This window comes from Peromyscus californicus, unplaced genomic scaffold, assembly GCF_007827085.1.
Source record: "Peromyscus californicus insignis strain IS unplaced genomic scaffold, ASM782708v3 Scaffold_14__1_contigs__length_90479793_seg_2, whole genome shotgun sequence".
In the NCBI taxonomy this organism is placed as follows: Eukaryota; Metazoa; Chordata; class Mammalia; order Rodentia; family Cricetidae; genus Peromyscus; species Peromyscus californicus.
In genome coordinates, this window is record NW_026294436.1 from 56363823 (window position 1) to 56385450 (window position 21628).

Below are 21628 nucleotides of genomic sequence, written 5' to 3' on the forward strand. Positions count from 1 at the left end.
GGGGACAGAGCAACTTATTCTATTGTAAATCTCTTTCGGTTGTATTAATATTCAGATCCCATTTATATTTAGCACTCTCTTGCCTCTTTCCTTTCAGGATTTAAATAGCACAAATTCGCTTTTCCCCCTGCATCAAATGAATAATATTATTTCTGTAACGTTTGACAAAGAAAGCCCTTTCGTAGACTTTAGGGACTGGAAGGGACCTTAGAGGTTCTCTTGTCCAACCCTCTATTCAGGGCAAGAGTCTGCAAGAATCTCTTTGGCAGCGTTTCTTGATCTTCAAGACAGCTGCAACACAATTCAGTGCCCGGATACCTCAAAAAATAAGTTTCATGCTGGGAGCCCTGGCGGTGCCTGTAGTCCCAGCAGTTAGGAGGCTGAAGTAAGAGGGTCATGAGTTTGAGACCAGCCTCCAGGGTCAGGAAAAACAAAACAAACAAAAACCCAGCTTTTAAAAATTTAGTGAACAAGGAAAAAGAAAACAACAAAAAAACAGCTTTTTAAAAATTAGTAAACAGACTAATGAATAGAAAATTGTTCTAGTAAATACAGTTTTCTGATATTGAACTCTAACCCTCTCTAACCCAGGCTTGGTGGCACACATGCAATCCTAGTACTAAGAAAGTAGAAGCAGGAGGATCAGGAGTTCAAGGTCATCCTCAGTTACATATTGAGTTCCAGGTAACCTGGGCTACATAAAAAATATCTCAAAATCAAAAACAAAAAATATAACGAATGCTTCTTTACCTTAGTTCTGTTTTTTGTTAGTTTGTTTTTGGGTTTTTTTTTAGTGTATATGGGTGTTTTACTTGCTTTGTATATCTGTGTACCACATGTGTGCTTGGAGCTCCAGGGGGCCCAAAGAGGGCACCAGATCGCCTGGAACTGGAATTACAGACCTGTGAGCTGCCCTGTGGGTGCTGGGAATCAATCCCCATCCTCTGGAAGAGCAGTCCGTGTTCTTAACTGCTGAGCCATCTCTCCAGCCCCATCACTTAAGCCTTTTATAATAATTTTATTTAACATATATGTGCAATTGACTTTTTGCCAATCTGTGAAAGTGCTATGGGAGATTCAAAGATGCAAGAATGCACTGACCTGTTGACCTGATGAAATTTACAGCCTTAGCAAGGTCAATAAAGAAACAAACATAGAAAGCAGTAAGCTGGGGGTGTAGCTCAGTTGGTAGAATGCTTGCCTAGTATTCACAAAGCCCTGGTTTTTAGCTCCAGTACTGCATAAAGCCAGACACAGTAGTGCACACCTGTAATCTCAGCACTCAGGACCTATAAATAGGAGGGTCAGAAATTCAAAGGTCATCCCTGCCTCCAGAGCAAGTTGGAGGTGGAGGGGAGGGAAGAGTAGGGAGGAACGGAGGGAGGGAGAGAGAGAACATACAAGACCACAAAACAAGGTGCAGATAAGAATAGTGGGTAGATAAAGTGGAAAGTGGTGGAGTTAAGTTGGAATATTGATTACAGCATCCTATAAACATTAGCTCACGATGATTTTGTCCATGGGGTTTATTTATTTATTTATTTATATTTATTTTTTGGTTTTTTGAGACAGGGTTTCTCTGTGTAGCTTTGCGCCTTTCCTGGAACTCACTCTGTAGCCCAGGCTGGCCTTGAACTCACAGAGATCCGCCTGCCTCTGCCTCCCGAGTGCTGGGATTAAAGGCGTGCGCCACCACCGCCTGGCCATGGGGTTTATTTATAATCAAGCCTCTATTTAGCATTCCATTACCAAGATCTAGTGTTAACCACAAAACTCACAAGAACTGTGATTTGAGATGCACGGAGGGTCTAAGAGACTGTTGACTTAAGGTCTCATATGCAGGACCAAGCTAAGCATGGTGGTGGATGCCATGTAATCCCAGCACTCAGAAGGCAGAAACAAGATCACCAGAAGCTCCAGGCCAGTCTGATCAAAATAGTGAGTTCAAGTCAGGAAGTGGTGGTGCACTGTGAGTTCAAGACCAGCCTGGTCTACAGAGCGAGTTCTAGGACAGAGAAACCCTGTCTTGAAAAACAAAAACAAACAAAAAGTGAGTTCAGGTCTGCCAGGAGTATATGGATAGATCTTGTCTTCAGCAAACAATCTGAAACAATGGTTATTGCGCTCAACCTCTAGAACCTACACGTTAGCTGATGGAAATAAATCACATTGAAATTCAGACCGTGGGGCCGAAGAGATGGCTCAGTGGTTAAGGGTGCTTGCTGCTCTTGCAGAGGACCCAGGTTCAGTTTGCAATACCCACATGGTGGCTCACAACTACACATAACTCCAGATCCAGGGTATAGAGTACACACATACGTGCAGGCAAAACAGTGAAACACATAAAGCAAAATAAATAAATCTAAAGAAAGAAAAAAGAAATTCAGACTTCAAATATTAACCTGAACTCTTTTTGTTGTTATTGTTATTATTGTTGTTATTGTTTGAGACAGGGTCTCTCTATATAGCCCTGGCTGTCCTGGAACTCACTATGTAGGCCAAGGCTGGCCTCGAACTCACAGAGATCTGACTGCCTTTGCCTCCTGAATGCTAGGATTAAAGAAGTGTACCACAAGTATGCCCAGCAAATCAAACTCTTTATCAGCACAGTTTCTTTAAAAACAATCAAGATGCGGGGCAATGATGGCACACATCTTTAATCCCCACACTCAGAGGAGGCAGAGGCAGGTGGATCTCTGTGAATTTGAGGCGAGCCTGGTCTACAAAGGAAGTTCCAAGACAGCCAGGGCTGTTACACAGAGAAACCCTGTCTCGAAAAACCAAAAAGAAAAGAATAAAAATAATAAGCAGGATAAAGCAAGGTCTATGATCCAAAGTAAGAGAAATGAAGGGGAAGAGATTGGGGGGAGGACATTTTTGATGAAAAGCACAATCATTTCAAATGACCGAAAGGAGGCAAGAAAAAGAGGCAGCAATCTGGATATCTCTAGAAGATTTTGCTTGCGAGGTTTGTCTTAAAACTCAGCTCAACTGCATAATTTGTGGTAGTGGGGTGACTACTTTCATGCTCCCTCTAAAAAAACAAACACAACAACAAACCTGGCCTCTGGGGCCTGAGGGGAACGTACTTGCTGCTCTTCTGAAAGACTTGGGTTCAGTTCCTAACACGCACAGGTTGCTCACAACCATTCCAGTTCCAGGGGATCTGAGTCCCCTTTCTGGCTCCTACCATCACTAGGCACATGGAACGCATATACATGCAGACAAGCACTTATACACATAAAAATAAATAAACCATTAAAAAAAAAACTCAACTATAGTCATGTAGACATCCCAAACATCTTGTTTTTTGGTTAGTTGATTGGTTGGTTGGTTGGTTGGTTGGTTGGTTGGTTGGTTGGTTTATTGAAATAATCTCTTATAGCCCAGGCTAGCTTTGAATCCTGATCCTCCTGCTTCCACTTCCCAAGTGCTAGGAAGATAGGTATAAACTGCAGCTGATTTTACCATCTCTAATTCCACACCCTAATTCAGTTCTTCAGGAGAGGCTTACAGTGTACGAGATTCAATCCACCCTCTTTAGTCTGTCACTTGAGACCTTCAACACTTTCTGTTCAGACTTGTCTCCTGCTGTACCCTTTCAAGATCCCCCACATCAAATCAAACATGGATGTACATAATCTGCTGTAAATATTCCCAGAACTTCACAAATGTCACACACACACACACACACACACACACACACACACACACACACACAGAGAGAGAGAGAGAGAGAGAGAGAGAGAGAGAGACTTACTTTCATCTCTGCTCTTTGCTCTTCTGTCTAGTCACTGTCTCTCCTAGTCCCCTTTACAAAATGTCACTGCTCCTTCAAGCTCCCTATATAACATTGCCTCCCAGACCTGACTGCTCTTTCCTCTGAACTTCGTGCATTAAGTGAAGGTTATTTGTAGAACCAAATCTTCCTGATGGAGTGAGTGGCTGGTTGTGTGTGGTGGTATTCCCAGCATTCTGTTCATTGGCTATTGAGGAGTTTGTCTTCTGTTTCCCCCCTCTGCCTCCTCAAACTAGATTTTGAGCTTGCAGGAAGAACTGAACTACCATGCTGCTACCAGCCTTCTCATACTTTCCAAATGGCCGGCACGCAGGACAATATGTATGTGCCTTTGCTCATTAACCACAGCATAGCATGAGGCAGTGAAGGATTTCCTAACAAGAGGGGAGGTCTGGGCTTCTTCCTGGAAGTTTCTGGGTAAAGAAAAGCTTCTATCTAGGTAGGATCTCCTAGGATGCAGGGAGATGGAAAAAGTTGTTCCCAAAGGGCTCGGTCATCTCAAGTCGGCTACAGTGTTGCCGTAGCAATCAGAACAACAAGGGACACCCTAATTTGGGAGTTCTCTGAAAGAAACCTGCTTCTGAGTCCTAGGGCTCTCAGGCAAGGAGGGAAGAAGTCCTTTGCGTGGCCTTTAGGATTTAGGTTTCTCAGCTTATCTATTCCTCAGAGAAGTGTGTCTGTGTCCCTTTCTGTCCCTCTCCCTCACCCCCCCCCAAACATTCCAGCCTAGGGTAGGGGGAGGTCAGTATACACAAAGCTTTCTGTGTATGGGGTGGTATGTATCCCCCCACCCCTCCACCCAGAGTATACAATGCCCCTTCTGCTCCATGCCCCCTGCCACCCTCCCCACCACCTCTCAATTGCGCATGCCAGGCTGCAATTGGTCACTGGCTCAGGACAGCCCCCTCATGCTGGGAATCCAGGGGATTTTAAGCAGGTTCCAGAAAACCCCGCTCAGTTCCTTGACCCCCACTTTCTCCACCCCACAGACGCTCTGGGCCCTAGCCCCTACCCCAGCTATGGCTCCTGGGGCTCCCTCATCCAGCCCCAGCCCTATCCTGGCTGCCCTGCTCTTCTCTTCTTTGGGTAAGTGGAGGCACTGAGTCCCGGAACCCCGAGATTCAGGTGGTCTCTCAGCAACCGCTCCCTTTTCTCACTGTACTCTTCACTGCGAAAACCAGCAGGCGAGAGCAGGAAGGGCATGCTTTGTTTAGGTGTGGGGAGGGAAGGTGTATATCGTTTAAAGGAAGTGGGAAAGGTCTTTCTTAAAAGACACAGTAAAAGAGATCATAGAGAGCTTCCCTGAGCACCCAGTTTAGAAGTCAGATGCCCTCAGATCCATGCAGACAGCCTGTCAGGAAGCAAAAGGGGGTATGGGAAAGAACAGGATCAAATGCTGGGTTCTGATCCCCATTCATTCCCAAGTGGGGCAAGAGCTACCCAACCTTAATTTCCCAGAAAAGAAAAGGCAGGGAATATGAACTAAGAATGAGCCCACCCTCTGTGGTCTCCGCTTCTTAGATTGCGTTTCTGCCTGTGGCCTCTCATCCATGTGAGTGAATCCTAGGATCTTGTCCCAGTAAAGCCACCTTCCTTAAATTGATCGGCCTTTTCCTTTACCTCTGGCAGATGTTGAGTGAGCAAGAGAACATCAAAGCAAGGTTAATTAAGTAGATCCTTCCAAACTGCCTTGCATCCCTTGCTAGCAGTAGGCAAGCTGGAGTAAGGAAGGGGGAGGGATGAGCAGCAGGGGAGGGGAACAGTTAGAAAACCTAAGGTTCTTTCCTTGGTCAAGTTCAACTCTTTGGGTTGTAAATCCAAAAGTTGGACTTTCCTGGTTCGTAGTGGACTATTCTGTGGTACCCCAAGACAATGGTGAAGACAGGAAGTTGGAGAAAAGCCTTTGGTAAAGGGAATGAGGAGCTAAGGAGTCCAAGGGCACAAAAGAGCTGTGCCCTACCCACAGAACCACTGAGCAGGGTGGAGAAGAGCAAAGACTGATGGTGTAACAGGAGGACTAGAAGTCAGGACCAATAAATAACCCTCTTTGGTACATTGGGGATTCCCAAGAAGGCTCTCAGACAGAATTCCCAGGAGGTAAAGAGAAGATATTGCATGCTGAGGTGGGGGATTCGGGACAATGAGGGTGAGAGTGGGTGTAGCATGAGCCTCCAGCACTGTTTAGACAATGAGACTTTGTTTGGTTGCCCCCTCCTAAAGAACAGAAGAGTCTACAGTTGTCCCCATCCAGGGCCAGCCCACACACATAGTCTCCCTGGAATGACTCTGCTTGTGTGGGTGGATTATAGGGGTGGCCCTGGGCCAGTATGACTGAGAAAAGGGAAGATGGTTGAACCACAGAGGTCCACATGCGGAGTCACCTGAGTGCTGGACCTGGGGTCTTACTCTATGCCTAGCTTCTTTCTCCCCTGGCAAACGGGGATGCAGCAGGCGGGCAGGACAGTTGTGCCCAGCAAGAAGACTCACGTTCTTTAGTCTCCTCCTCTTCTTCTTTTGTCTTCTTGTGAGAACTTGAATTTGCTGTACTCTGAAATACTACAAACCTGCTAAAATTAGGACTGATGTCTATGAGTCAGCATGGAAAGCTACCCCAGATACGTATACTCTTAATTCAAAACAAAGAAGCATATCATAATGCAATATATTGTACATATATTATATTTTAAAGAGCTCCACAAAGCAAATTTAGCCATTTGTTATAAGTACAGATATATCTTGAGTTTATGGCATTTATATTGAGTTGTATACATAGAAGAAGCCTATTTACTAACTGGTAGTGGTGGTTCAGAGTGGGTGGAGACATTCAGAAAGAAATTGGTTGTTAGAGTAAGTGTCAAAGGAGACATTAGTTTATTGGTGTTACTTGAACAGTTTATAAGGATGTATGCATGGCATGGTGGTGCATGCCTTCAATTCCAGTACTCAGGAGGCAGCAGCAGGTGGATCTCTGTGAGTCCTAGGTCAGCCTGGTCCACATATTGAGTTCCAGGACAGCCAGGGCTACATAGTAAGACCCTGTCTTCAAACAAATAAGCCAGGTCATGGTGGTGCACACCTTTAATCCCAGCATTTGGGAGGCAGCAGCAGGTGAATCTCTGTGAGTTCCAGGCCAACCTGGTCTACAGAGTGAGTTCAAGGACAGCCAGAGCTACACAGAGAAATCCTGTCTTGAAAAGAAAAAAGGGTTAGATATCAACCATTGGCACAAGCCTACAATCCCAACAATCGGAAGGCTGGAGCAGGAGGATAATAAGTTCTAGGAGAGTAAGACTATATAGTAAGATTGCCTCAGAAGAAAGAAAGAGAGAAAGAAAGAAAGGAAGAAAGAAAGAAAGAAAGAAAGAAAGAAAGAAAGAAAGAAAGAGGAGGAGGGAGGGAGGAAAAGAAAAAAGAAAGAGAAGGAAAAGGAAACTAAAGGGTAAAGTGAGAGTTGCACACAACCCACCTTCTAGAATCCTACAGAAAAGCACTGATGTGTTTCCTGTGCGCTGAAGAAGCCACCCCACCCAAGCACTAAGCAGACCTGAGCCTGCCTAGCTATTGAAATCAGACAAGGTTGGATACGTTCAGGGTGGTATGGCTATGGCCTTGAGGAATAGTCTCTATGTCGAGACCTTAAGCCGATGCAGTGTTTACTTTCACCAACCGAGTTAGTCCAGACAGAGGCAGGCCTCAAAATACTTGTGTCTTTGCTATGGCCTCGCCCGTGTCCCGGCCCTGGACGGCGGACTGGCCTCATATCCTCTTTCTGTCCGACGGGGCCCACGTGCATCTCATTTCCCTCTGCTTGCAGTGCTGTCCCCGGCCCTGGCCATTGTGGTTTACACGGACAGAGAAGTCTATGGTGCTGTGGGCTCCCAGGTGACCCTGCACTGCTCCTTCTGGTCCAGCGAATGGGTCTCAGATGACATCTCTTTCACCTGGCGCTACCAGCCTGAAGGGGGCCGAGATGCCATTTCGGTGAGTGCATGAGGGGGTCGTGGGACTAGACAACAGATAGGGGGCTTCAAACAGCAGAAAAGAGAACTTGGGCTGCGGACGGGAAACTCTTTTATGAGCCATAAACTCAACTGCAGCGTAAGTAGCAATCTTTGTGACCTTGCCTGTATCTGTGTGCACGGTCCTCCCTCTCACAGGCCAAGATCTGTTACCCCGAGTTTTGGCGGCTTTTCACACTCGGGTTCTCAGATCACATGATTTCCCTCATTCCTCGTAGATCTTCCACTATGCCAAAGGACAACCTTACATCGACGAAGTGGGGACCTTCAAAGAGCGCATCCAGTGGGTAGGGGACCCGCGATGGAAGGATGGCTCCATTGTCATACACAACCTTGACTACAGCGACAACGGCACTTTCACTTGTGATGTCAAAAACCCACCAGACATAGTGGGCAAGACTTCTCAGGTCACACTCTATGTCTTTGAAAAAGGTGTGAAAAGGGACAAGGGACGGCGGTCTGGGAGGCAGTCCAAGGAGGGTATCAGGGCGGACGGATAGACCGGGGGAAGGGCAAATAGCCTCAACCAATCTGGATGTGGTACTGCAAGCCTTTAATCACAGCTCTGGGGAGGCTCAGGGGTGACTGCTTGGGGCACGCAGTGAGTTCAAGACCAGCCTGGGATATACAGCAAAACTGCGGTGTGGGGGTGGGGAATGGCAGGGATAGGCATGATGGTTCTGACTGTGATCCACTAGTACTCCAGAGGTAGAAGCAGATTGATCAGAAGTTCAAGGCCATCTTTGGCTACCTAGCAAGTAGCCAACGACTACTTAAAGGCCAACCTGGGCTACGTGAGAGCCTGCCCCGCCCCCAAAATAACATAAACTAATCGTAAAAAACCTGGGAAGGGAGGCAAAAGGCAGCCTTGGCTAGAATTTTCACATTTCCAGCCACTGGAAATAGGCGTAGTGCGAAGCAACACAGACACAGGCTTCTGTTCCCCCGCGATCCACGTTGTTTCTTTTTTCCGTCCCTTCCTAGTGCCCACGAGGTACGGGGTGGTGTTGGGAGCGGTGATCGGGGGCATCCTCGGGGTGGTGCTGTTGCTGCTGCTGCTCTTCTACCTGGTTCGGTACTGCTGGCTGCGCAGGCAGGCGGCCCTGCAGAGGAGGCTCAGGTAAGGGGCGGGGCCTGACTCCCCACCTTCTATCCAGGATCCCCGAGACTGCTTCAGTGGTGGGAGGGCCAATGAAAAGAGGAAGTGCGGTCCGCTGGGAGCGGGTTCCAGTGAGACCAATCCTGCTGCAACCTCTCTCCACAGTGCCATGGAGAAGGGGAAATTTCACAAGTCTTCTAAGGACTCCTCGAAGCGCGGGCGGCAGGTTAGCGAGACGTGAAGCCGGGGAGGAGAACGCTGGGAACCCGGGGACATCAGTGAGGGATGGGTGGGCAAGGCCAAGCCCGAGGCTGATGTGTGCAACCCTCCCCGCAGACGCCCGTGCTGTATGCCATGCTGGACCACAGCAGAAGCACCAAAGCCGCCAGTGAGAAGAAGTCTAAAGGGCTGGGGGATTCTCGCAAGGATAAGAAATAGCGGTTAGCGGGCCGGGCGGGGGGTCGGGGGTCTGCGACAGAGTCCTCCAAAGGCTCTCAGGTGGTGGTCATCGAGATGGAGCTTCGAAAAGATGAGCAGAGCTCGGAGCTCCGGCCTGCAGTCAAGTCCCCCAGTAGAACCAGCCTCAAGAACGCCCTCAAGAACATGATGGGCCTGGACTCGGACAAGTGACCGTCACATCCAGGCCCTGTCAGAGCAGGGGGACCTAGGCTCCTCTTTTCCCAGGTCTAGGTGTTTTCCTCTTGCTCCTCAGCCCTGCCCTGCCCTTACCTCCCAATGAGATGTAAAATTTCATTTCAACCTTCCTTTCCAAGTTCTTGGATTCCTCCTTCACCTTTATGCCTCGGCTTTCCGGGAGCCTAGGGACTAACCCTATTCCTCGCCTGCCCCAAGGGCTGTGTGTTTGGTGCCTGTCCCTCAGGCACCGAGAAGAAAGGGACCTTGATAGCCTCTGCCCAACTCCAGGCCACTTAGCCTCCCCCCCTCCCCCACCCCAGCTGATACCCTGGCTCTCTCTCGCTCTCTCTCCTTTCCTTCCCTCCAGTGGCCCAGCTCCACACTCTTGTCTTTGGGCTCAAATCCACATCATTCAGATCAGACTCTCCATCAGGGTTTATTTAGGCTGTCGAGTATTTTTTGTTTGTTCATCCATTTTTTTTTTTGTTTGTTTACCTGAGCCTGTGCCCCCATGACTGAGGACCAATGACGTCATGTGGCTTTTGCAGTTCCCCACTCCCTAAGTCTTTACTGGAGAGCCACAGCCGGCTCAGTGGAGCCCCTGATCCTCAGACCTCAGCTACATGATTGATGCCCTCTGGCCACACTGGAGCACAGCTCTGGGACTCAAGATTTGGGGAAAGAGAAAAAAAAAAATGGATCGTCACAGGTCAGGGGTGGAGCAGGGGGCTTTAAGAACTGTCTTTAAAAATCAATTATCAGACAGAAAACAGGAAAACCAAATGAGACTAGGAGGGAAAGGAAGAGGTTACGTTCCCAGGCACAGGGGATTGTTAGGATTTTTCTACATTCTGTACATTTCTTCTACCACCTCCAAATGTCCTTAAATGTTTAATAAACACTGACATTTCCAGACGCTGCTGCCTCTGTCTTGCATTTTCTAGTCCTCATAAGAATCCCTACCTCTTCTTCTCATTCTCAGCCCACGTTTCTTCCTCATTAGCTGGTTTTAGTTGTCAGGTTTGATTTTATGGTATTGGCCCATGTAGCATAGCACAGGGGGAAACTGAAAAAGGCTTATAGACACAGTTATGTATTTAAAAAAAACTATCCGGGGAGCTTGTACTACGTTCTGGTCTGTGTCTGGCTCTGCTTCTACGTGGGTGGAAACACAATAGCTTTCTTTCCCAAGACCTGAATTCTAAAACATGCCAGCCACTCACGAGCTGTGTTCCCCAGGGTGGTTACTTGCCTTTGGTAAGCTTGTTTTGCACTTCATAAACCATTCTACCCAATCCTGTGCAATTCCCAGACCTTGTGTGAGAATCAAGAGACTGTGGTTCTTCTTAGGAGGAACCTTCCTAAGCTATCAGCTTAGTGGTACATATTGTAACACATGACTAAGTTATTAAGGGTCAGGTCCTCAAAAATGTCTCTAGTCTTGCCTAAGGGGATTCATTTTGGAGATGGAGAAATGGGTCAGATGACCCACATGGAGGCTCACAACCATCTGTAACTTCTGTTCCAGGGGATCTGACATCCTCTTCTGGCTCTGTGGTCAACAGGCACTCATGTGGTACACAGACATACATGCAGGCAAAACATGCATACAAATAATAAAATAAAATTTTTTTAAAAAGTTAAAGGAGTGTGTTTTATAAACTAGCACACATCTCATTCACCTTTACAAATATACATAGAAGTTTATGCTAAGCATGGAGGTACATACCTATAATCCCAGCACTTGGAAGGTACAGGCAGGAGGATCAGAAGTTCAAGACCAGTTCTGACTAAATAGCAAATTAAAGTTGAAGACCAGCCTGGGCTACAAGAGACCCTGTTTCAAAAACAACAACAACAACTTCATTTTCTTTGTTCTCTAGCCTAGATACACTATAAATAACTAACTAGCCAGTCTGGTGTGTGTGTGTGTGTGTGTGTGTGTGTGTGTGTATCACTAATATCCTGGAATCCTTATATAATTGTGGGAAAATGTTTGTAACAATTTCCCCTGGGTTGGGTGGGGGGTCCACTGTTTACCAAACAAAGAAAACAGCTACACATATCATTCTCCCTGTTAAGTCACAGACATGATTGACACTGGCTTTGTCAAACCCAAGAGTGGAGTGTGTCTATTCACTTGAGGATATGGTTTATGTATTTTACATTTTTATTAATTATAAGTTTTTAAATTGTGTGTGAACACGTGTGTTCACATACATGTGAGTGCTACTGCTGGAGGAGTCCAGAAGAGATTTCCTGGAGCTGGAATTACAAGCCATTGTGAGCTGCATGATGTGAATGTTCTGACTTGAACCTGGGTTCTCTGCAAGAGCAGCACACAGCCTAACTGTGGAGCCATCCCTCCAGCTGCCCAAAGGGTTCTTAATAAAAGACACTGATCGGCACAATGTCTGAAGGAAAACCAAGATTTTATTTCACACTATATAAAAAAAAATTTAAATGCAGATGTAAGAAAGTACGGTGGGACACTACTGGAACTCTAAGATTCAGAAGGCTGGTAGGTAAAAGGATTGCTAGGAGTTCAAAGCTAGCTAGGGCTACAGAACAAGACCTTGTTTCAAAAACAAAACAGAATTAAGTCCCGAGCAATCAGTCCTAAACAAATACACACGAGTACACGAGTAGCACTAAACGGACTCAGCAGGCTGTGTTGGCTGTGTCTATACATCACACACACACACACACACACACACACACACACACACACACACACACACACACACTGATAATTAAAGAAGAGTTCACGAATTTGAGAAGGAGCAGGGGAGACAATTATTTCTTAAAATGTATTTGTTTAAAGTCTGGCAAGTTGGCAGACACCTGCAATCTTATCACTTTTGGGATAATGAGGTAGAAAGATTGCCTTAAATTCGGGGCCAGTCTGGGAGTGGAGAGGTGGTGTGGTGAGTCAGGATATTTGCTTAAACTCCACAAGGGTAAGAAGGCCTTTAAGCAACACAGGAAATCTAAAAATCACACAGGAAATACTTCAAAAATTTAACCTCTTTATTGGCAGAATATACTGTAATAAATATTATAAACAAAACCCAAGAGTTAATTGGTAATGATGGAGAAAATATAATGCATTTTAATAGCTTCCATACTTCCACCTCTGTGCATAGTCCCATTTGTCTGCTTCCCTGTATAATAAAGCCATTTGAACATGTCTGCCCGGTGTATTATCTGCAATATGTCCACTCTCTCCCTTCAGCCTATGCCTACCTTTCATGTCTCCATCTCCATCAGTCCACTAAAATTGTGCTCCTCAAAGGGCATTAATGATGTCCACGCTAAATATGCTTCTAGCATAGCATAGTGTGTGTGTGTGTGTGTGTGTGTGTGTGTGTGTGTGTGTGTATGTGTGTATGTGTGTGTGTGTGGTCTGTGTCTGCTGTGTGTGTGCGCGTGTTGTGTATTATCAGTGATTGAACCTAGGGCCTTGTGCACTTGAGCCAAGGGCTCTACCACTAAGCGACATCACTAGACCCCTGTTGTCCTGTTCAGTGGTCACTTTTGAGTCTTTGTCATCTCTCAGCAGTGTTCCGCATTATCAATCATTTCCCTTTTTTGGTAATGATTAGCTCTTGGCTTCCTTGAGATACATTATTCTGCTTTTTTGTTTGGTTTTATCTATTTGAGAAAAATGCATGAATTAACTTTATAGCAGAGATTACACTATTCTCTTGTTTATCCCACACACTGTGTATTTATTCACATTAATGCTAAAATTTCCACAAGGCTACAGTTAATTAGAGATGAATATTCTTTTCCCCTTAAGTTGTTACTTTGGAAGTTTTGCTTTTAGATTTATTTACTTTAAGTGTATGAGTCTTTTGTCTGTGTGTATGTATAAGTATCATGTGCCTGCCTGTTGCCCAAGAAGTTCAAAAGGGGGCATCAGAGCCCCTAAAACTGGATTTAGGGATCAGCAAGTATTCTTAACTGCTGAGCTATCTGCTGGGCCCATTGAGACTTTTCAAGGGTGTGGGATAATTCTTTTGCATTGTCCGGGTCATTGAATTATTGTCTAGCATCCTTATTTTTCCTGGACTCTCAACTACCAGGAACTTCCACTCTGTATAGTCACACAAACAATTTTTTTTTAAAGTTAATTTTAAAAAGACAAAAAAAAAAAAAAAAAAAAAAAAAACCTTCCATAGATTCTTGGCACTTTCCCTAAAGGGCAGTTCATCCTCCTGCATTGCCTTCTTTTTTTTTTTTTTTTTTTTTTTTTTTGGTTTTTTCAAGACAGGGTTTCTCTGTGTAGCTTTGCGCCTTTCCGGGAACTCGCTTTGCTTTGGAGACCAGGCTGGCCTCGAACTCACAGAGATCCGCCTGGCTCTGCCTCCGGAGTGCTGGGATTAAAGGCGTGCGCCACCACCGCCCGGCCTGTATTGCCTTCTTTAGAGAACTCTTGAGAGGTATAAATAAGGCTTCAGGCCCTCCCAAGAGTTAGAGAAAGAAGGTTGCTACCCAGTCAGTGTTCCACTTGATGAGAGCCTCCTGTCGGTTCATCCCCTCTAGGCACATCAGCTCTTCTGAGCCCCATTTCTCTATCTAGTTCACTTCCCACTACTTTTAACTTCAGAGAGCCTCACCATATGTTCCCTGCAGCAACAGGGAAAGCGTTTGGATGAGATTGAGGCCCAGCTAGACATCTGGGAGTCAGGTAAAGCCAGGACGGGGGTCCTCCTGAGAAGGAAGAAAGAGGGTCTGGTATGTGTCTGGCTTGCAAGACGAAATAGGTATTCTAGGACTCAGTTAAAGGGTAGCCTGCTCCGCCCTCCACCTTCTAAACTGGGCTGGACAGCATCCCTGACAATCAATCTTCAGTTATCCACGTGGTATGAAAAGCACAAATTGGGGAGTCAGGCCACCTGAGTTCTACCCCCGCTTCCATCTCTCATTTCTTTGGGAGCTATTCGGTACTTTGGTGGCTCGCTTTCTTCATCTGTAAAGTGGAGATACCAGTAGCATTGTAAGAATTCAATGAACCATGCATAATGGTGAGCGTCTTTAACCCAGCACTCAGGAGGCAGAGGCAGGCAGATCTCTGTGAGTTTGAGGCCAGCCTGGGCTACAAAGCAAGTTCCAGGACAGGACAACCAGGTCTGTGACACAGAGAAACCCTGTCTTGGAAAAAAAAAAAAAAGAATTAAATGAGTTAATATATGTGAAAGTGCCCAGAATACAGACTAACCCACAGTGGCACCTTACAAGTCTTCCTTACCATTATGCATGTCCTATCTGTAGCATGAGAATGGAGAATCACCCTAATCTACAGAATGAGGATCCCAGAGGGCCCCAACTATGAAGTCATCTAAGTCAACAGAGCTCAATCTAGCAAAGAATATTTGCAGGTAACCTTGTCTTCTTATGTGCCCACTGTGTCCTTAGATTCTGACATAGCATCCTCCCTTTACAAACGAAGAACCTGAGCCACAGAGACATTTATTAACTTTTCTAAGTCACATGAGTCATTGAACTAAGACTAGAACTCAGGACTAGACCTAGAATCGAGAGGACACTGAGGGACAGGATTTATGCACCTGGTGTCCTGAACACACCTTACTCTGTGTTTCCTTTTCTCTCTCCTCCTCCCTCTTTTCAATGTTCTCCCATTTATTCTCTCTGCCTGGCAGCCCCGCCTAACCCTCTCCTGCCTAGCTATTGGCTGTTCAGCTCTTTATTAGACCAATCAGGTGGTGTCCAGGTGTGTGAGCTTTTGGCCATTTTCACCATTAGTCTGCAGGCGTCTGGAAAAACCAGACAATTACACTGCACTCAGAGACTCAAACTATGCACCTCAAGGTCGGATTCCCATTTTGTGGACATTTTTACTATACACATCCTTTATCTTCTGCTAGTCACGTAGTCTCAGTTATTTCCTGGCATTCTATAGAAAGAAATTTTTACTAGAAAGGAATTTTTATGGCTTTGCAATAAAGCAGTACTGCTTACCTGTTGTGGAATATTAGTTTAAGATGCGTTGCATTCATTTATGCTGTGAAATATTTGTTTAATGATGCAAAGATGTGTGGCATTCTTTGATGTTGCGTTTGTCTAACTCTGTGAAGCTGTGTTACTTTGCCTGCCTAAAACACCTGATTGGTCTAATAAAGAGCTGAACAGCCAATAGTTAGACAGGAGAGGGATAGGCGGGGCTGCCAAGCAGAGAGAATAAATGGGAGAACATTGAAAAGAGAAGAGGGAGGAGGAGAGAGAAAAGGAAACACAGAGTAAAAAAGAAAAAAAGGTATATAGAATAGAGAAAGACAAAAACCCAGCGGCAAAAGGTAGACAGGATAATTTAAGAAAAGCTGGCTAGAAATCAGCCAAGCTAAGGCTGGGCATTCATAAGTAAGAATAAGTCTCCGTGTGTGTATTTGGGAGCTGGGTGGCGAACTCCCAAAGAGCAAAGAGTAAAATAAAAACAAACAAACAAACAAAACCCAACTACAGTTGTCTACATAAGCCCCTGCCGTGTTCATGTCTTTCAGAACACACATTCAGTGCTGTCTGAATCTGGCTCCTTGATTCTATTTCCTAAGACTCTCAAAATCCCTTTCCTTTCACAGTCTCAATGATTGAGTTGATTGACTAACAGTCCTGATGATAAGTGAACTCTAATGGAAGCTAGAACGTGATGGGGCGGGGGGAGGGGGGTAGAAGGGCTGCCAGTACTCTCCTATGACTTCCAGAAGGAAATAGAGAAGGAGAGATTGAGGATGCTTTTCTTGTGGTCTTGTGAACAGGCTGACTTTCTGCCTATCTGTTGACTGAATCTCTTGCCTTTGTAGAGCTGGAGTCAGACTTGCCACTTAACCAGAAGGAAGAGCACCTGTGATACCTAACTTAATATAAAAAGCAAAACTCCTCACCCTCAAACTCTCAATTTCCAGAAGCACAGACGACATTTAGCGTGGTTATGACAAACAGGATGACAGCCGGTAATTAGAGTGAGTCCAGTGAGGGCTGATTCTCAAACACTGAACATGTGGCAGGGACAAGGGAGCTACCAGGAGCCACTACCTCTGCAAACAATATCAGAAATAAGAAAAACTCAGCAACGAGCGAGAAGCTAAGAGCTGGGAAGGGAGGGTAGCTCCTAGAAGGGGATTAGGCAGGGATCCCTCTAAGAGAAAGTCATGGAAGGGAAGGGAACTAGCTCAATACTGGGGCAAGATCGATGCAAGCCTCTCCTGCAACACTGTCAAGTCTCTGGATGCAGCTTGAAAGACTGTCCAGAGAGAGACTCCTTGTGTCTTTAACTGCTTGAGTCCCCCACAGACACCCCACCCCCCACCCCCACTCCCGCCCCCACCCAGGCCTTTATCTCTCCAGGTCTGGGCTTTGGGAATGTAGTTAAAAGTATGTCCCCCGCTTATAAGATCCCCAGACCCCTTCCACTCTCGACAGGACTGCAGTCCCAGCTCTGTCACACCCGCACAATTGAGAAAGCACCGGAAGTCAGTGATATGGACGGGATAATGGGATATACTAAGACACGTAGTGTCAAAAAGGCCAAAAAGAAAAAGCAAAATCCACTTTCTAACTGGCAGAGCATAACTCTCTGGAGTCTGAACCAGTGACTTGTAATTCTTTAGACAATGAGAGACCAGCTCCTAATGGCTTCTGGAGCCTCATCCCAAGTGGCGCGTGTCGAAGAAGACAGGTGTTGCTCTAAGATTTACCACCTCGGCTTGGGAGCTGCTCTCTGAACTCTACTCAAATATGACCCTGCACGCCGGGCGGTGGTGGCGCACGCCTTTAATCCCAGCACTCGGGAGGCAGAGCCAGGCGGATCTCTGTGAGTTCGAGGCCAGCCTGGTCTACAGAGTGAGATCCAGGAAAGACGCAAAGCTACACAGAGAAACCCTGTCTCGAAAAACCAAAAAAAAAAAATATGACCCTGCACAAATGGCCCAGCAGGTAAGGCTGAGTAACTTCTAACTGCTGTTAAAGGATTCCATTGCATCCTGGATCTCTCTCTCTCTCTCTTTCTGTTTCTTTATTTAAAAAAAAAAAGTGTGTGTGTGTGTGTGTGTGTGTGTGTGTGTGTGTGTTTGTTTATGCACATGCTTGAGAGTGCACACAGGGGCCATGAGAAGTTGTCAGATCCTCTGGAGTTGGAAGTCACAGGCAGTTGTGAACTGCCTCACGTAGAAGGTAGGAACCAAGCTTGGGTCCTCTGCTAGAGCAGGAAGTGTTCTTAAGTGCAGAGCCGTCTGTCCAGCCCCACGTACAGTATTTCTGTCTGAAGTGTCTATTCTTTATTAAATGTTTATATTAATTCTAGTTGAGTAAATGCCTTTACCCCCCAAGCCTTGGACTAGTTTCTACTAAAACATACATTTGGTCTTCACCCTCAAGTCTTGGCACAGGAATCCTAGAACCCCTGGCATTTACTGAGTGATAAGGGTGAGGGGAGTCTCTTTCAATATTCTTTAATCCCTGCTTGAGACAAGATCTCCCTATGTGGCTCAGGCTGACATTAAAATTCACTGTGTAGCCCCAGGCTAATCTCAAAGTCAAAGCAATCCACCTGCCTCAGCCTCATGACTGCTGGGATTACAGGCATGGGCCACCTCGGCTAGCTCAAAAGCTCAATTCAACCACACCAGAGTTGGTGTTAGTTATGACTCCAGGATGCCTCCCGGAAGGCGGTGAGGCTGACTGCCCGAGAAGCCAACTTTCTGATTTGAGGATTAGAGCTTTTAACCCAACCCTGATCTCCAGGAAGGGGAGAGGAAGTGGAGATTGATTTAACCACCAACAGCAGGTGGCTTAATCATGCTTATGTAATGACGATTCCATGAAGACTCTAAAACTGGGGTTCAAAGTTCAGAGAGCTTTCAGATTGGTATATCAATGTGCCAGGAACATGCCCAAAGGTGGCACACGAAGATTCCATTCACCTCCCTTGCTCTGTTTATTTTTTCCATTCTCATAGCTGTTCTTTAGGAGATAGGTAGGGGAGTTTTCCCTGTTTCTCATCTCTCACTATGTCACTATCTAGCTCAGGCTACCCCTGGACTCCTAATCCTCCCGCCTCAGATCCCCAGTGCTGGGATTACAAGTGCCCACCACCGGAGTGGGTTCTGAGCTGTGCCCTTTAGAACGAAGTGACAATAATAAGTAAGGAACTGTCCCACGTTCTATGAGCCATTCCAGTACATTACTGAGCAGGAGGAAGTGCTCTGACCGGCAGCTGGTTAGCCAGATGTGCAAGTCACAAGTGACATTAATTCTGGATACCTGTGTCATAACTATAGCATAAGATGTCTTCAGAGTTGGAGAATTGCTTTATGTGAGAGGATCTCACACATTTGTCGTCAGAAGTAATGTGCATAAAAGTTTTTTTTCTTTTAAACCTTTTTGTGGGTGTGGGAGTTGAGACAAGATCTCATGTAGCCCAGGATGTCATCAAACTAAGTATGTTGCCAAGGATGACCTTGCACTCCTGATCGTCCTGCCTCCACCTCTCAAGGGCTGAGATTACAGGCATACCCAACCATGTTCCTTGTCTTTTTTTCCTTTCTTCATCTTATCTTTTCTGCTAATCCATTTGTAACAGCCTCTCCCTAGGACAGAGATTTCCAGTTTTTGTTTCACAAGACAAAACACTCTAAAAAGGTCTCTCTGTGATTAGCATTCAAGGATCATTTCTTTGGCAGAGTTTTAGGGCCCCAAGGGTAGCCCATCAAAAGTCCTGGACCTCAGCCGGGCGGTGGTGGCACACGCCTTTAATCCTAGCACTTGGGAGGCAGAGGCAGGCGGATCTCTGTGAGTTCGAGGCCAGCCTGGTCTCCAAATCGAGTTCCCGGAAAGGCGCAAAGCTACACAGAGAAACTCTGTCTCGAAAAAAAAAACCAAAAAAAAAAAAAAAATGTCCTGGACCTCAAGAGAGTGTTCCAGGCAGGCAGAGAGAAGCAACCAGCTCAAGTCATGAGGAACAGCAGGTGGAAGAGAATCAGCCCTCAGAGCATTTATTGAGAATCACCATTGATTTAGCTGAAGACACCCAAGTCTCTCTTTTTGGTCAGAATTATCTTTCCCAAATCAATGCTATGGTGCCTTTTTTTATTACCAATATGAACGGATTGGGGCTGCATCAACAGCCTCCACATTAGTGTGGCAAAATGATTCAGCAGATATCCTCCAAGTAGCAGGTCTACAGAAAACAGGCTGACGACAGAGAAATTACCATTGCCTTGAGCCAGCCCACTCCCACATGGCCAGGGCCAGGAAGCTCCTGCCTGGTCTCAGTGTCTTAGGGGCAGACTAAGGTAGAAATGTCAGTCAATTCTTATCTCATCTGTGGACCAAAGGACAGGGAGCACTCTTTAGATAGATTTTAAATGATCTGTTGTTATTATTTGTGTGTGTGTGTGTGTGTGTGTGTGTGTGTGTGTGTGTGTGTGTGTGTGTATTTGAGTGGCCAGAGAAGCTAGAAGAGAGTATTTAATGCCTTGGAGCTGGAGTTATACCTGACCTGGGTTCTAGGAACTGAACTCAGGTCCTCTGGAAGAGCAGCAAGCATTTTTACGACTGAGCCATTTCTCTAGCCCTGGGAGTACTTGTTTTATCAGGGAATACTGGACACACCCCAGGTATAGCAATGACGTTCTTTTTTATTTACCTATGAGACTGAGATGAAAGGCTACCATGATTACTACATTGCACTCGTATCAGATTCCAAATATAACAATGAAACTTCCTTCTTTTCTCTAGCATCCGGGAGAAGTACTTCCTTTTGCAGAGGGCCCTCCTACGAATTACTATTCAATTCTATTAATACCCCATAGCCATGGGCTCGCTAGGCATGAATATACTCTGGAATGTAGGCTGACTTCCAGAGATACTGTTGCTTGTTTCTTACTCATGACTGCTGCATGATTTTGATTTCTATATTCTTGGACCAAAGAAAGAAGGGAGTTATGTTGTGGAATATTACTTTCACTATCTAAAGATGTGTTACATTTGTTTATGTTGCAGAATATTACTTTAACTATGTAAAAGGTGTGTTACATTTGTTTAACTATGTAAAGATGTGTTACATTTGTTTATGCTGTGTAGCTAGAGTTTTCCTGCCTGGCCTACAGTCAGGACAAATCTCTCTCACCCGCCAGTCCCACAGCCACTCAGACCCAACCAAATAAACACAGAGACTTATATTGCTTACAAACTGTATGGCTGCGGCAGGCTTCTTGCTAACTGTTCTTATATCTTAAATTAATCCATTTCTATAAATCTATACTTTGCCACGTGGCTCGTGGCTTACCGGTGTCTTCACATGCTCCTTGTCATGGTGGTGACTGGCAGTGTTTCCTCCCACCTTCCTGTTCTCTCAATTCTCCTCTCTGTTAGTCCCGCCTATACTTCCTGCCTGGCCACTGGCCAATCAGTGTTTTATTTATTGACCAATCAGAGCATTTGACATACAGACCATCCCACAGCAATGCTGCATTTGTTTAACTATGTGAAGATGTGCTGCATTTGTTTCACCTTGCCTGCCTAAGGCACCTGATTGGTCTAATAAAAAGCTGAACAGCCAATAGCTAGGCAGTAGAGGGATAGGAGGGGCTGGCAGGCAGAGAGAATAAGTAGGAGGAGGAATCTAGGCTCACAAGAGAAGAGAATGAGGGAGAAAGAGAGAGAGATGCCCAGGGCCAGCCAGCCAGCAGCTGCCAGACAGACAGACAAAGAAGAAGCGGGAAAAATAGAACATACAGAATGAAGAAAAGGTAAAAAGCTCTGAGGCAAATCTAGATGAAGGGACACAGTTTAAAATAAGTTATATGAGCTAGTGGGACAAGCATAAGGCCAAGCATTCATAATTGATATTAAGTCTCTGTGTCATTATTTGGGAGCTGTTTGGTGGCCCCAGAAAAGCCTGCTACTGAGTTAGACATGGTGGTACACTCCTATAACCTCAGCTCTCAAAGGAGGATCTTGAGTTTCAGGATAGCACCAGCCTCATGGTAACACCCTGTCTTTAAAAAAAAAAAAAAAAAAAGGAAACCATACAGATGGGCAATGGAACAATAA

The 21628-nt window shown here is 45.7% G+C and overlaps 1 protein-coding gene across 1 annotated transcript; it reads left to right on the forward strand.

Moving 5' to 3' along the window:
- Window positions 1-4752: 4752 nt before the first annotated feature.
- Window positions 4753-10469, forward strand: Mpz (myelin protein zero). Its single transcript, XM_052736623.1, has 6 exons — window positions 4753-4885; window positions 7614-7780; window positions 8037-8250; window positions 8803-8938; window positions 9083-9143; window positions 9254-10469. The coding sequence occupies exons 1-6, from the start codon at window positions 4819-4821 to the stop codon at window positions 9353-9355; spliced, it is 747 nt and encodes a 248-aa protein (XP_052592583.1). The 5' UTR covers window positions 4753-4818; the 3' UTR covers window positions 9356-10469.
- Window positions 10470-21628: the final 11159 nt, after the last annotated feature.

What these genes read in the sequence shown, in the direction of transcription:
- Mpz (XM_052736623.1), top strand. Translation starts at nt 4,819, where the DNA reads ATGGCTCCTGGGGCTCCCTCATCCAGCCCCAGCCCTATCCTGGCTGCC. An exon ending in ACTCTATGTCTTTGAAAAAG is followed by an intron (nt 8,251 to 8,802) that starts GTGTGAAAAGGG and finishes GTCCCTTCCTAG; the next exon opens with TGCCCACGAGGTACGGGGTG. An exon ending in GCCCTGCAGAGGAGGCTCAG is followed by an intron (nt 8,939 to 9,082) that starts GTAAGGGGCGGG and finishes CTCTCTCCACAG; the next exon opens with TGCCATGGAGAAGGGGAAAT.